The sequence below is a fragment of the Typopeltis vanoorti genome, chromosome 9 (genome assembly GCF_054136105.1).
Source record: "Typopeltis vanoorti isolate ZY-2024b chromosome 9, IOZ_Tvanoo_1.0, whole genome shotgun sequence".
NCBI lineage: Eukaryota > Metazoa > Arthropoda > Arachnida > Uropygi > Thelyphonidae > Typopeltis > Typopeltis vanoorti.
The window spans coordinates 48243071-48258065 of NC_143557.1; the positions used below are offsets into that span (position 1 = coordinate 48243071).

At 36.6% G+C, this 14995-nt stretch overlaps 1 protein-coding gene across 3 annotated transcripts in view; it reads right to left on the reverse strand.

The window, feature by feature from the left end:
* Mnat9 (microtubule-associated Nat9) overlaps positions 1–14995 on the reverse strand; it is a 105915-nt gene that overhangs the window by 31094 nt on the left and 59826 nt on the right. For all 3 annotated transcript variants that reach the window (XR_016548825.1, XM_090397921.1, XM_090397920.1), the window contains exon 5: positions 4871–4930. Coding sequence is in view for 2 of the 3 variants with exons in the window: in XM_090397921.1 (XP_090254047.1) it covers positions 4871–4930 (60 nt within the window). In the remaining variant the exon portion in view is untranslated. The remainder of the gene's footprint in view (positions 1–4870; positions 4931–14995) is intronic.

The following is a 14995-nucleotide window of genomic DNA, read 5'->3' on the forward strand; positions in this document are numbered from 1 at the left end:
CCGACCAAATTGTATTCTTATTGGTTAAACCAAAATAAAAAATGATGGTACAACATGACAAAATTTCATGCCGGATGGGGCGTTGCCCGGTTAAACAAGGCCCCCGTTGTTTTCGCCAGGGAACCAGGGCGAACAGCAAAAAGTCAGCTACTGGAACAAATCTGAAAACAAACCCCAATTCAACATCACCAGAGTTAAAGATCGGTACTATCAACGTAAGAAGCCTGAATGCCAAAGAAATGGAGCTAGCTGAGGAATTAGATAAGTACCAGAGCGACATAATAGGGGTGACTGAAACAAAAAAGACCAAAACTGGTGAGATCTTTCTGAGCAATAAATACAAAATGTTATATTCAGGCAATGACAATCAAGGAAAAGAAGGAGTAGCCATAGTATTCAACACAAAATACGAGGCTAATCTTCTTGAATGGCAGTCAGTCTCAAGTAGAGTAATGTGGGCAAATATGAGAATGGGGAACTGGACAATGAGACTTATTTGTGCCTATGGTCCCACAGAAGGTTCTACTAAGGTAGAAGTGGAGGAATTTTTTGACGCTCTAGAAAAAGCAACTGACACAATGAAAAAGGAAAAGTTGGTCCTTGTTGGGGATCTAAATAGCAGAGTAGGAAATGATTGTGAGACATACAAAAATATTTTGGGAAAATTTGGAGAAAAGAGCCAAGCTAATAATAATGGCAAATATCTGTTGGATTTCTGCTCAGGACATGGACTGGTTATTACTAACATCATGTTCCAACATAAAAATGTGCACAAATTCACATGGAGAGAAGAGGCTAGGAATAAGAAAAGTCTCATTGACTATGTTATTGTTGATGGTGATGTTTTCTCCCTGGTGCAGGACACCAGAGTGTACAGGGGATTTGAAATTGGAAGTGATCACTATTTAGTCTTGAGCAGGATAAAATTAAATTTCATATTGAAAAGAATAACATGTAAGAAAGTTTTAAAGCGAATAAAAGTTGAGCAGCTCTCAGATGTGAACTGTAGACTAAAATACAGAAAGATTATTGAAAAGAAAATGAAAGAGTTTGAGAACAGGAATCAAACCTTGGAGATTCCGTGGCAAACAACTCTGAAGAAAACATTGATTGATTCTGCCAGAGAGGCATGTGGTGAGGTTGTGTGCAAGGATAAAAAAATCAGAACTCCCTGGTGGACACAGGAAGTTAAAGAGACAGTGAAGGAAAAGAAGAAAGCATATCAAAAGTTCCTGGCAAATAAGTCAGCTTTTACTCTTACAGAATACAGAGACAAATGTAAGAAAGCTAAACAGTGTGTAAAACTAGCTAAACAAAAGTCATGGGAGGACTTTGGCAATAATATAGAAAATAAATATCAAGAAGGTGGCAAAATATTCTGGAGGTTGTTGAAGAAGCTTAGGAATGGAGGAAAGAGTGCTGTAAAAGGAGTTAGAGATGATAAAGGTGACATGAAAACAGGAGAAAAAGATATCCTTGAAGTATGGAGTAATTACTTTGAAAAATTGCTCAATGAAACAAGCAGTGATGACAGCACAGTGCTAAAAAACATTGACCAGGCATGCAGTCAGGAATACATATCCATACTTGAAGTAGAAAAAGCCATCAAAGGCTTGAAATGTGGAAAGGCAGCAGGAGTAGATGATATTCGGCCAGAAATGCTGAAGTATGGTGGTATAAAAGTCTTACAGTGGCTGCAATGCATAGTTCAGAAAGCCTGGACAGAGGGACAAATTCCCGATGATTGGTGTAGAGCTCTAATAGTACCCATATATAAAAAGGGAAATAAAACTGAATGTGAGAATTACAGAGGTATTTCCCTACTGAGTGTTCCTGGCAAGATCTATGCAAGTATACTTGAGAAACGGTTGAGAAGAATTGTGGAAGAAAAGCTTGGTGAAGAACAAGCTGGATTCAGGCCAAATAGAGGCTGTCAGGATTGGATCTTCACTTTACGACAAATAGTCGAGAAAGCATGGGAATAAAACAAAGATCTGTATTTAAGTTTTGTCGATTTGGAAAAGGCATATGACAAGGTGCCAAGAGAGAAGCTATTCAATACTCTGCAGTTATATGGTGTCAATGGGGCATTATATCAAGCAATACTTAGTCTTTATTTGAGTTGTAAGTCAGCAGTTAGAATTGAAGGAAGTACGGGAAGATGGTTTAATGTTAAATCTGGTGTGAGACAAGGATGTACATTATCCCCTCTGTTATTCATTATCTATATGGATCACATTATGAAGGAAAGTGGTATTAAACCTGATATCAAAATTGGAGATGTTAATATCAGCTCTTTGCTTTATGCAGATGATGTTATACTTCTAAATAAATCCGTTACAAGTCTGCAAGATTCTCTGACTAAATTGAATAGCTGTTGTAATAGATATGGTATGAAGGTCAGCAATAAAAAGACAAAGACAATGAAAATAGGCAGAATCATTGAAAATGTCAACTGTGTTGTGAATGGAGAACCTGTGGAATAAGTAAAACATTTCAGATACTTAGGCACAATTTTTACTGAAGATGGTAAATTAAATATAGAAATAGACAACAGAATCAGCAAAGCTGGTATGGTGGGAAGTCAATTGAATAAATTCATATGGAATAAGAGAGAAATTAGTCGGAACACTAAATTAGCTGTATACAAGACAGTGTTCAAACCAGTTTTAACTTATGGATCTGAGAGCTGGGTCAGAAGTAAAACACTTGACCAAAGACTAGAGACCGCAGATATGAGAGTCCTGAGAAAGATTAGAGGCGTGAACAGATGGCATCAATGGCAATATCATATTAAAAATGAGGATATTAGGAAAGAACTTGACATTGTCAGCATCCAGGAATGCATTAGCAGAGCTAATCTCAGGTGGTATGGTCATTTAAATAGAATGGGAGAGGAAAGATTAGCAAAACAAGGGTTCTCTGCCAGGTTGGCAGGAAAACGACCCAGAGGAAGACCAAGATATAGGTGGATTGATATGGTACAAAGTGCCTTAGACGATAGAAATATAAGATCTGATAATGTTGGAGTCTTGACAAGTAACAGACTGATTTGGAGGAAAATTGTAGATAGGAAGTTAGTAATGATGTAATTTTTTTATGTAGTACTGTCATATCCTGTACACCCCTGCGGGTACATGGCAGGAATTTGATGATGATGATAATGATGATTATATTTTTTTAAATAACAGTGTAAAATGTGAAAGTGTCATTATGTAATAGATTCATAATGTAATAGTATATAATTGCACAAAGCAAATTCATGTTCTAAATTATTAAAAGAACTTATGTCAATGCTATATTACAATTGCACACCTTTTAAGGATTAAAGAGGATGTAGGAAGAATATAAATTCATCATATTTTGTATTACAGTTGACAGTGAAACAAATAAAAATCACTGTTATTAAATGATTTTATTTTATTTTTTTTAATTTATTGGTATATCTCATTTTTGTAAGAAGAAAGTGATAATTTGCAAGGCATGCAATCATCACTTTAAATGTTAAGAATTCTTGGTTATTTCAAAATTAATCAGCAAGTGGCTGGTAGGATTTAAGTTCAGAACAGATGGTGAGAGATAATAGCTCCACCTAATGTGGAGCTATTATCTCCACCTAATGTGGAGACTAGAATTACTTTACCTTTCAAAAACAACAGCGAAGCATATCTTTGGGAATATCTTCATGCAAACTAACTTTGGGGGGGGGGGGGGGCAAAGTGTATGAAGAAATAAAATTTCTTTAAGAAATTTATGACAACCATCCCATGATGAAAAAAATGTATAATGTATTATGTATTATGCAAAGAAAATAAGACAATATATTTGGAATTTAACAGCATTGAAAATTCATTCACTACTTGTCTCTAATAGCTCACCAGCAGCAAGTAGATTTCTGGAGCCCTATTAATTAAGGAACCTGACACTGATGCATTTAAGAATGTGCAGTTTATCTAAATGAAAGATTACTATTATCAGCCTGTTGCATTCCATTGCTAAGCAAGGTCTTTCCTCTTGCAAGCCATCCTTCCTCATTTTTTCCTGCTGTTTCTAAGTGATATGGTCACTTAAACAGAATGGGAGAGGTATGGTTAGCATAACAGATATCTGATGCCAAGATTTTAAATTACCGTATTTGCCAGCGTATAACCTGTGCTTTTTTTCTTTGAAAATAGGTCTGAAAAACAGGGTGCATCTTATACACTGATACTCAGTTTTTTTTATTACTTTCATTTGTGGAAATTTTCTCTGTTCCGAGTTACACGATTTCTTTCTTGCTTCCTTGTGGTGTGTGTGAGAGCATTCCAGTTACGTAGAGTTCAGTGGATGAGCATGTGCTGTCATCGATGATCACAGCTGTGTTCCTGTTCCTTTAAACTTTCCAATTGTTGTTGCGGTTGTTGTGAACGGTGATAAATTTCTGCAGTTAAATTTTCTCTAAATTTCTTGGTAAATTATGGCAGAAAAACGTCAGCATTGCTACAATATTGCATACAAGCTACGTGTGATTGCATATGTTAAAGAACATGGAAACAGGGCTGCAGAGAGGCATTTCGGGCCACCCCCAACTGAGAAAATGATAAGAACTTGGCGGAATCAGGAAGAGGATCTAAAAAATCTTTTTTTACTAAAAATGTGTACAAAAAAGGGGGTGCGTCTTATAGGCCAACAAATACGGTAAGTCCTAGAGAAAGAATAATATCTAGGTCGACTTGACTGTGTCGTTTGCAGGATGCTAGCAGTATTCTGATAGGATGCTAGTAATAAAAAACGTAACCTTGATTACATAGTATTATCACAGAATTCTGTATATCCCTTGAGGGTAGATATCAGATAATTTCATAATGAAGTAACTTTACAGAATACTCACCATAACGAAGCATAAAATGCAAAGCTTCTTTGCCTTTACCTTGTTTTCTCTTATCCTTTTCTGTGAAAACAGAAACCTTAAAATTGTTTTAACTATTCAAGATTTCTGATATGCCATTTTTATTTAAATTTCATTTTTAACAAAATCCTTAAAATTGTAACTAAATGATGAAAATGACAAAACTTCAATTTAGCTTTATAATCTGATTTCAGTAAAGGATAATAAACATCCATTATGATTTTATACCAAAGAGATAAATGTTTACTCCTTGAAAATTTACAAATCAGAAAAGTGAGTGGAAAATTAAAAGATTTTATAACTCATCTACATCAGTCACATTAGTATTATGCTGCTTAACAGTCTCTGATAAGTCCACAATATTTGCTTTTGATTCGCAGTTAGTCTCATCAGATATCAGGAAGAAACCAGAATAAGTATAAAGCGCTTACTGTCTGAAAACATACTTCTGAAAGGTATTATTTAGTAACAAACACTTCATTAGAAATAACACATTTCAACAGTCGCACTATGCTATTTTCTGTAGACCAAGTTATTACTGGATCAAAAAAATGAATGGAAATTGCAGCTTCCTAATTTATTTGTACTGCAGAGAAAAAAAATCCAAGGAACACTGAAACTTTTGAATGACATCAACAGCATAATGAAAACTACAGAACTGCTTCAGACATTCAATAAACATTTAATGTCAATCTTATCAGAACACAGACTTCCAGAAAATTAATCTAAATACATAAATTCAAAAATATATATTTATTTAACCAGCAATTTCTTATATATGCAGCCCAAAGAGATGTATATGGAAGTCTGACACATGTCATATAAGTTTTCTAATGTGGACGAAAAATACTTATCTGCTCGAGATGAGACAATAAAATCTCTGGCAGAGATATTTATAGTCATTATTTACATAATGACTATAAACAAACGAGGTTCAGAATGCTCTGGTTGCAGTTTTAACTATCTGATGGTAGGCAGGGGCCAACTACCAAAGTGTACTGTTTCTGACAGAAGCATACACTCGGCCATAATTGGGTCCTGACTGGATAAGTGCTCAACAGAAGTTGAGTGAAGTTCATCGGTCTGAACCACAGGATTAGAATACAGATATTAATTATTGCTTTCCAGTACTTGACTTGCAACTAATGTGAGGCAAAGTAGGTAAAAACTTTCTACTCTGCAAGAAAGTATATTCTTGTTTAATCCTTTACCCAAGTGTAAGCAAATAAAGTTTTCACATGTAATATCTTCACAATTAGGCTACTTACATATAGAAGCTGTTGACTTCACATCAAATTTTCTCAGTATCCCATAATGCAAAGCACACTTCCTTCTGGAATGTATATTACTATGCATTATGGAAAGGGTCACTACCCAGACTGGTTCTGACCTTTATTGAGGTCTCATCAGTAGGGACCAGATCTAGAAAGAAAGGTGATATACCTTTTTCCTAGTTGTATGCGGAAAATATGATGCAATAATTCAACCAATGTTTTTTTCTGGTCTGGCTCCCACTGATGAGACCTCAATAAAGGTTGAAACTGATTTTCATGGTGACTTTTCCCACAATGTAGAGCAACATATGCATCCAAATGGAAATGTTCTTTGCAAAGAACTTGTAAGATATTTCAAGCACAAATTTCGTTGCTCATGCTTGAGTAAGCAAACAAGAAAGTATATTCTTGTCAAATATGATTTCCTTTATCTGTGATCCAGAGTATTTTAATAATAACTGATACACTTTTTTTTTTACTACTTGTACATGGAAAATGACTTCTGCATTAATTCAACTTTGGTATCTTTCTGGGTCTGGTTCCCACTGATGATGAGACCCCAATACAGATAAAAAATGGTCAGGGCAATGACCTTTCCCATAATGCATGGTAATATACATGTCTGAAAGGAAGTGTGGTTTGCACTTCCTAAGTAAGTTGATGTATGAATTTGTGATATTTGTGCACTTCAAAGTATGTCAAATTGGAGTGAACAATCGTCAGCAGAAGTATGGATAGGTTTGCTAGTTAGTGATAAAAGGTCATTCATGTATTAGATAATGGTAGATGATAGAGAAGTGTCCTGGGGGAAACTCCTGAATTGAAGAGATCTAAAGAGAGGAAACCATCCACCATGAGAAGTAACAATCAAATTCTCTAGAAAGAGCAAGAACAACAACAAAGGTTTCTCTACACCTTTCTATGGGACTAATCTGTACGTGGGTGATACAAATAAGTTGATCTACTGTGGATATAGCAGACTGTTGATAACTTTTCCATTATTTTAGAAAGGAGAACTGAGCTGAGGGAAGTGGGTTGATATGCTGACATCTGTCCCACAGCATAAAACAGCATTAAGATGATACAGGATGAGTGTTAGTTTCAGAACCCAGCTTCTGAATGAACTTTGGAGGATGACATCAAGACAAGAAAACTTTTTTTTTTGGTATCCAAGTTATTTAAAATTCTTCTGATGCCTTTCTAGAAAAAAGACCACAGGAAACATATGCACAGCTTATCTGGTATGGTAAGAAGCAATTTGTAGGAGGATTTATCTTTGGGTGTCGTTACAGTTACGTGGCAGTTAAAGCAATCCAATATCACGTAACATTTTAAAGAAAACTAAAGGCATAAAAATACGCACTGAACCTCCCTAGTTTCAAAGAATGGTAAAAAATCGAAATGCAGAAATATGTAAGGTTTGGATTGTTCAAATTCTAGAGACCCTACAAGTTTCATCCAGAATTGTTTCCTGCGTTGCAATGTGGTACCGCTGCTGGACAGGACTGTTGTAATTTTGTGATAGTTTTAAACATGCTGTTAGGGGTGGAGAAAGCACAACTTGCGCTGCAGTGCTTGGATTGAAATCAATCCAAGCACTGCGGAGCAAGTTCTGTCAGGTGTACAAAGAGGTAGCAGCTGATCCCAAGAGTATCCATTTATGGAAAGAAAATTTCCTAATGACAGGAAGATTTTCGAAAGAACAACATGGAGGAGGGAAGCAGCCAATATCAGAAGAGAAGGTAGAGAGGATTCGCAAGACCTTTGCTCAAAGCTCAACAAAATCAGTTAGGAGAGCATATTCTCTTTCAACAAGACAGTGTCTTGCCAACTGGCATTTGGAGGTCCATGCAACGCTTACAGGGTCTTCCCTCAGCAGTGATCGGACATGGAGGACCGATTTCCTGGACACCACAATCGTTGGATCTTACCAGTTGATTTTTTGTTGTGGGGGGTATGTGAAGGACACAGTCTACGCAACTAAGGTGGACAGCCTAGAGAACCTGAAACATTACATTTCTACTGCTGTGTCCTCCATCACCCCTGACATGTTTCAGAGAAACCTGGTCGGAGATAGACTATTAACTTGACATTGTGCGGATTACTAAAGGAGCACATGTGGAAGTGTACTCTTTTTTTTTTTTTTTAATGAAAACTTGGTGTTCCTTCTCATTTATACAATTTTGACACCATGGTTCATACACATAAGTAGTAGTAACACATTGAAACTAGGGAGGTCCAATGTGAACACTGTACTATACAGAAATAATCTTTACATAACTCTTCTAATAAATAAATATTACATATGGTTAGATCAAGCAGTATTATTACTTTGCAAAACATGGATTTTTTTTTTTCCTTACTACCTTTGGCAAACAATTAGATAGATAATATAGAAATGGACAACTGCCACATGTCTGACAATGAACACTGGCTATCCTATAACATCCTGAAGGGCAGTGACATTGACAAAACTTGGAATTTGTGTGAACATAATTTCAGGACTTTGAAGATGTGACATAACTGCAAATGAAATTAGCATAACTGCTCAGGAAACAGGGGTTGACAATGTTGAGCCTGATGTGAACGAGTTGTTGAAGCCAAGCTAAGATTTGACTGCACAGCTGATTCAGGAACAGCAAGATCAAGAACAGCCTATTTTATGTTTAGAAAAACTCATGAATTACAGCAGATTCTGGTTGGAGTACATTTATTAGCTAAGTGACATCAATTCTGACTGGGAACAAAGCTGTTCTATAAGAATAGTCAAAATGTTGCAGCCTTACTTCAATGTTTTACAGGAAAGAAGGTGTTAAAATGCAAACAATCCTCCTTTATTAGTTGCATTTCATTGGATCAATTGGAGGCTCCTCAAATTAAACCTGATGATCCTCAACCAGGATCTGCCCTTGGTTGCGGATTATCACCCCTCATCAATAATACCTATATAACATACAGTAAATGGGTAAGAATGTAATAAGAAATAAATGTATTTTAAGGCACTTATATAATGTTTCAATTTAAAATATTAAAATTTTTGTCTTATTGCATGAAAGAGGGGTCTCAATTTTTATACACATGGGATGTATCTCACATATGAGGTGTGACCATTTAATTCCCTGAATACACCTGTAAAAACCTATATTCGGAACTATACATTAGCGGCTACTGTCGCCTTCGAAGTAGTCCCCTAGTGCATTTATACACCCTCTGTAGAAAAAGAAACCGAACTTTTGATAGAAAATAAAACACAAGCCAATTATAATTATTCAAATCATTTATTTCAATCAATATACTCTCCCTCAGCTTTGATACAGCGTTTGGCATGGTTAATTAATTCGTTAAATGAGTTTTTTATATCAGTTTTTGGGATACTGTTGAGGGTTGTGCCGCTTGAACGTTTTCAATGGTGTCGTATCACTTTCCTTTCATTGGTAAATGAAGTCCAGGGAAGAGAAAGAAGTCACAGGGTGCTAAATCAGGTGAATACGGTGAGTGATCCAACAAACTTGGTTTTTGCTCAAAAACTGTCTCACAATGTTCGAACAATGAGATGGTGCATTATAAAGTGACCATCTGCCTGCATCACGATATTCATGCCATATGTGACGAATTCTTGCTATCAATCACTTCCAAACAAGATAAAACTCACTATTGACCGTTTGGCCAGGCGAAACGAATTCCTTTTGGATGATTCCCTTGGAATCGTAGAAACAAATCAGTATTGTCTTTACTTTTGACTTCTCCAAGTGACTTTTTTTCAGATGCCCCTCTTCTAGTGGTCTCCAATCAGCACTCTGGCGCTTTGTTTCAGGCTCATACTCAAAACACCACGTCTCATCACCAGTAACGATTGTTTCAAGGAAGTTTGAGTCCTTACAAGAGGTTTTAATGAGGTCCTTGCATTGTTCAATTCGACACTTTTTTTGGTCGTCAGTCAGCTTCTGGAGAACAAATCGTGAATTCAATTTATGAAAGCCCAAACTCTCGGTCAAAATGTTGTGCACAGTTGATTTTGGAATTCCCCAATTCATCTTCAATCAATCTCACGGACGATTTCGGGTTTTCTTTGATGAAATCACGCACTTTTTGAATGTTAACTTCGTTCAGTCCAGTTTTTGGATGGCCTGGCTTTGTCATCATCAAGTTTCTGACGACTGCTTTGAAATCGCTTAAACCACTCGTAAACTTGAATACAGGATAAGCATTCATCACCGTATGCTTTTTGAAGCATTTGATGCATTTCAGTAAAACTTTTACCAAGTTTAACACAAAAGTCAATCGCAGCTCTCTGTTTGAAACTCATTTTCTAACTGTTCATCAAAACACACTGTCAGTATAACTCAACTTCTAATGAAACAAATGTCATAAACAGTCGACACAACACTAATGAAGTTTTTGCTACTTTCAACAACAAAAAGATACAACAGATGGGGCCACTAGTTTCTTCTATTTTTGAAAAGTTTGGTTTCTTTTTGGACAGAGGGAGTACACTGATTTAGACGGTGTTCCCATTTTTGAAACAGGCCTGGAACTCTTTTTCCGGAATACACGAGTTGATTTATTACATTATGCTGGATCAGCTGATGAATCTCTTATGCTACTCAAAGACACCTGACTTTTTCAGATTGGATAAGACGATTGCTCACGTGACTAACCAAATCACCACACGGGAAACACTATGCAGCCATTCCGAGAATTAAATTGTCATCACCATCAAATTCCTGCCATGTACCCTCAAGGGGTGTACAGGATTACTACATGAAAAAAATTACATCATTACTAACTTCCTATCTACAATTTTCCTCCAAATCAGCCTGTTACTTGTCAAGACTCCAACATCATCAGATCTTATATTTCTATCGTCTAAGGCACTTTGTACCATATCAATACACCTATATCTTGGTCTTACTCTGGGTCGTTTTCCTGCCAACCTGGCAGAGAACACTTGTTTTGCTAATCTTTCCTCAACCATTCTGTTTAAGTAACCATACCACCTGAGATTAGCTCTGCTAACGCATTCCTGGATGCTGACAATGTCAAGTTCTTTCCTAATATCCTGGTTTTTAATATGATATTCCCAATGATGCCATCTGTTCATGCCTCTAATCTTTCTCAGGACTCTCATATCTGCAGTCTCTGGTCAAGTGTTTTACTTCTGACCCAGCTCTCAGATCCATAAGTTAAAACTGGTTTGAACACTGTCTTGTATACAGCTAATTTAGTGTTCCAACTAATTTCTCTCTTATTCCATATGAATTTATTCAATTGACTTCCCACCATACCAGCTTTGCTGATTCTGTTGTCTATTTCTATATTGAATTTACCATCTTCACTGAAAATCGTGCCTAATTAGCTGAAATGTTTTATTTGTTCCACAGGTTCTCCATTCACAACACAGTTGACATTTTCAATGATTCTGCCTATTTTCATTGTCTCTTTGTCTTTTTATTGATGACCTTCATACCATATCTATTACAACAGTTATTCAATTTAGTCAGAGAATCTTGCAGACTTGTAGCGGATTTATTTAGAAGTATAACATCATCTGCATAAAGCAAAGAGCTGATATTAACATCTCCAATTTTGATATCAGGTTTAATACCATTTCTTTCATAATGTGATCCATATAGATAATGAATAACAGAGGAGATAATATACATCCTTGTCTCACACCAGATTTAACATTAAACCATCTTCCTGTACTTCCTTCAATTCTAACTGCTGACTTACAACTCAAATAAAGACCAAGTACTGCTTGATATAATGCCCCATTGACATCATATAACTATAGCGTATTGAATAGCTTCTCTCTTGGCACCTTGTCATATGCCTTTTCCAGATCAGCAAAACTTAAATACAAATCTTTGTTATATTCCCATACTTTTTCGATTATTTGTCGTAAAGTTAAGATCTGATCCTGACAGCCTCTATTTGGCCTTACTCCAGCATGTTCTTCACCCAGCTTTTCTTCCACAATTCTTCTCAAATGTTTCTCAATCAAGTATACTTGCATAGATCTTGCCAGGAACACTTAGTAGGGAAACACCTCAGTAATTCTCACATTCAGTTTTATTGCCCTTTTTATATATGGGTACTATGAGAGCTCTACTCCAATCATCGGGAATTCGTCCCTCTGTCCAGGCTTTCTGAACTATGCAGTGCAGCCACCGTAAGACTTTTATACCACCATACTTCAGCATTTCTGGTCGAATATCATCTACTCCTGCTGCCTTTCCACATTTTATGCCTTTGATGGCTTTTTCTACTTCAAGTATGGATATGTATTCCTGACTGCATGCCTGGTCAGTGTTTTTTACCACTGTGCTGTCATCACTGCTTGTTTCATTTAGCTGTTTTTCAAAGTAATTACTCCATACTTCAAGAATATCTTTTTCTTCTGTTTTCATGTCACCTTTTTCATCTCTAACTCCTTTTACAGCACTCTTTCCTCCATTCCTAACCTTCTTCAACAACCTCCAGAATATTTTGCCACCTTCTTGATATTTATTTTCTATATTCTTGCCAAAGTCCTCCCATGACTTTTGTTTAGCTAGTTTTACACAGTGTTTAGCATTCTTGCATTTGTCTCTGTATTCTCTAAGAGCGACAAGCCAACTTATTTGCCAGGAAAACGTTTGTTATGCTTTCTTCTTTTCCTTCACTGCCTCTTTAACTTCCTGTGTCCACCATGGAGTTCTAATTTTTCTATCCTTGCAGACAACTTCACCACATGCCTCTCTAGTTGAATCAATCAATGTTTTCTTCAAGGCTTGCCACTGAATCTCCAAGGTTTGATTCCTGTTCTCAAACTCTTTCATTTTTTCTTCAATGATCTTTGTGTAATTTAGTTTAAAGGATTAAACTAAATTTATTATAGTCTAACCAAGTGGAAATTAAACTTCCAACATCTGTCTCTAAATCCAGAGTAAATTATTAATAAGGTGGTACACCTTTGGGAAACTTGTATAAGTAAATATGACCTCACCATTGCTTCTGCCTTAGTATCACCACTTCTGGGTCTGCCTCCCACTGATGAGACCTCAATAAAGGTCGAATCCAGTCTGGGTAGTGGCCCTTCCCTTAATGCATAGCATTATACATGTCCACAAGGAAATGTGCTTTGCATTATGGGAGATACTGAGATGAGGAGTGATGAGAGCTTGGTCCAGCTTTACTACGAGTTGCCTCAGTCCTGAAGATACTTCAGGCGCAAACTTTATTTGCCTACACTTGGGTAAAGGATTAAACTAAATTTATTAGAGTCTAACCATGTGGAAAATAAATTTCAAAAATCATACCAGAATTGAGAAACTGCATTAGATGTCTGAGGTATATTTATGAAAACTGCCTTTATAATATGTATTTGTATATAACCATACAAATGACTAAGATGCTTAATAATATTCTACCTGGTCCTTCAGATATTTGTAAAATATGAAGGGATGAAAGGCAACTAGGAGTCTAGCTGGTATGAAAAATACTGTCATTAACATATACAGTGATACTTGGGCTAACGAGTGACCCTGCTAACGAATGTTTCGGCTAACGAAGATTTTTTCACTGTTTTTCGGACTCGGTTAACGAATGTTTTAGTGGATGCATATGCTAACATAAAGCAGCAAACATGAACGGTCGGGCCATTCCAAGAGTTTATCTTTTCCATCTGTATGTGTGTGACAAAGAAATGAGCTGACCACATCACATAGGGGAGACCCACCAACCCGACTGGGTTGTTTACGTTCGAGACAGCGAGAAGCCTCATACCAGTGTCAGTACGGTGCACGCTCCATGTGGCTGTGAATGCGAGAGGTAAGTGTGATAGCATTTATTCTTTACTTGGATAAATTATGGGGGATTAATTTATAATGAGTAAATTCTATTCTTATCTAATTAAAGAAATAATGTGCTATATGTCATATTTCTTTTATATTTTTCAGAAAAAAATTTTCTTGATAATGGGTCCAAAAAAGTAAGCGACAAACCCAAGGGAAGCAGAAAGTTGCTCACAATTGAGCAAAAGAAAGAAATAATTTCAGCATATGAAAGAGGAGTCAGAATTGTGGATTTAGCAGTCAAGCATGGCATAGCATATCAATAGCTACAATTTTGAAGGAGGAGGAGATTAAGGCAGCTTCAGTTGCAGTTGGTGTGAAGAACCTTGGCCTCTCAATCCCAAAGAAGTTCTGTGAATGAAGAAATGGAAAAGCTTCTGATGATCTGCTGCAAAGCCAGAACGATTTATGAAAATTTGAAGAAAAATGTGGCAGGACACAGTACAGCAGAGGCAGAGGATGGTTTGAGAAGTTCAAGAGAAGGTCAGGGATCCATAGTGTAATTAGACATGGTGAAGGAGCCAGTGCAAATAAAGAGGAGGCTGAGAAGTTTGTTAGAGAATTTCAGGAGTGGACCATCATTTGTGGATACAAGCCAGAACAAGTGTTTAATTGTGACGAAACTGGGTTGTTCTGGAAGCAAATGCCCAAAAGAACTTTCATCACAAAAGAAGAGAAATGTATGCCAGGGTACAAACCTATAAAAGATAGAATAACTCTTTTATTTTGTGCTAATGCAAATGGTGATCTCAAAATTAAATCAATATTGGTCTACCACTCTGAGACACCAAGAATTTTCAAGAAGGAGAATGTTTGCAATCCCATGCTTAGTGTTTATTGGAAGTCAAACACCAAGGCATGGGTAACAAGAAACATATTCACAGAGTGGATCGTGGAGGTGTTTGGGCCCACGGTGAAAAAGTACCTGAGAGAAGAAAATTTGCCTGAAAAGGCTGTGCTTCTTCTGGACAATGCTCCAAGGGCATCCACCTGGCTTG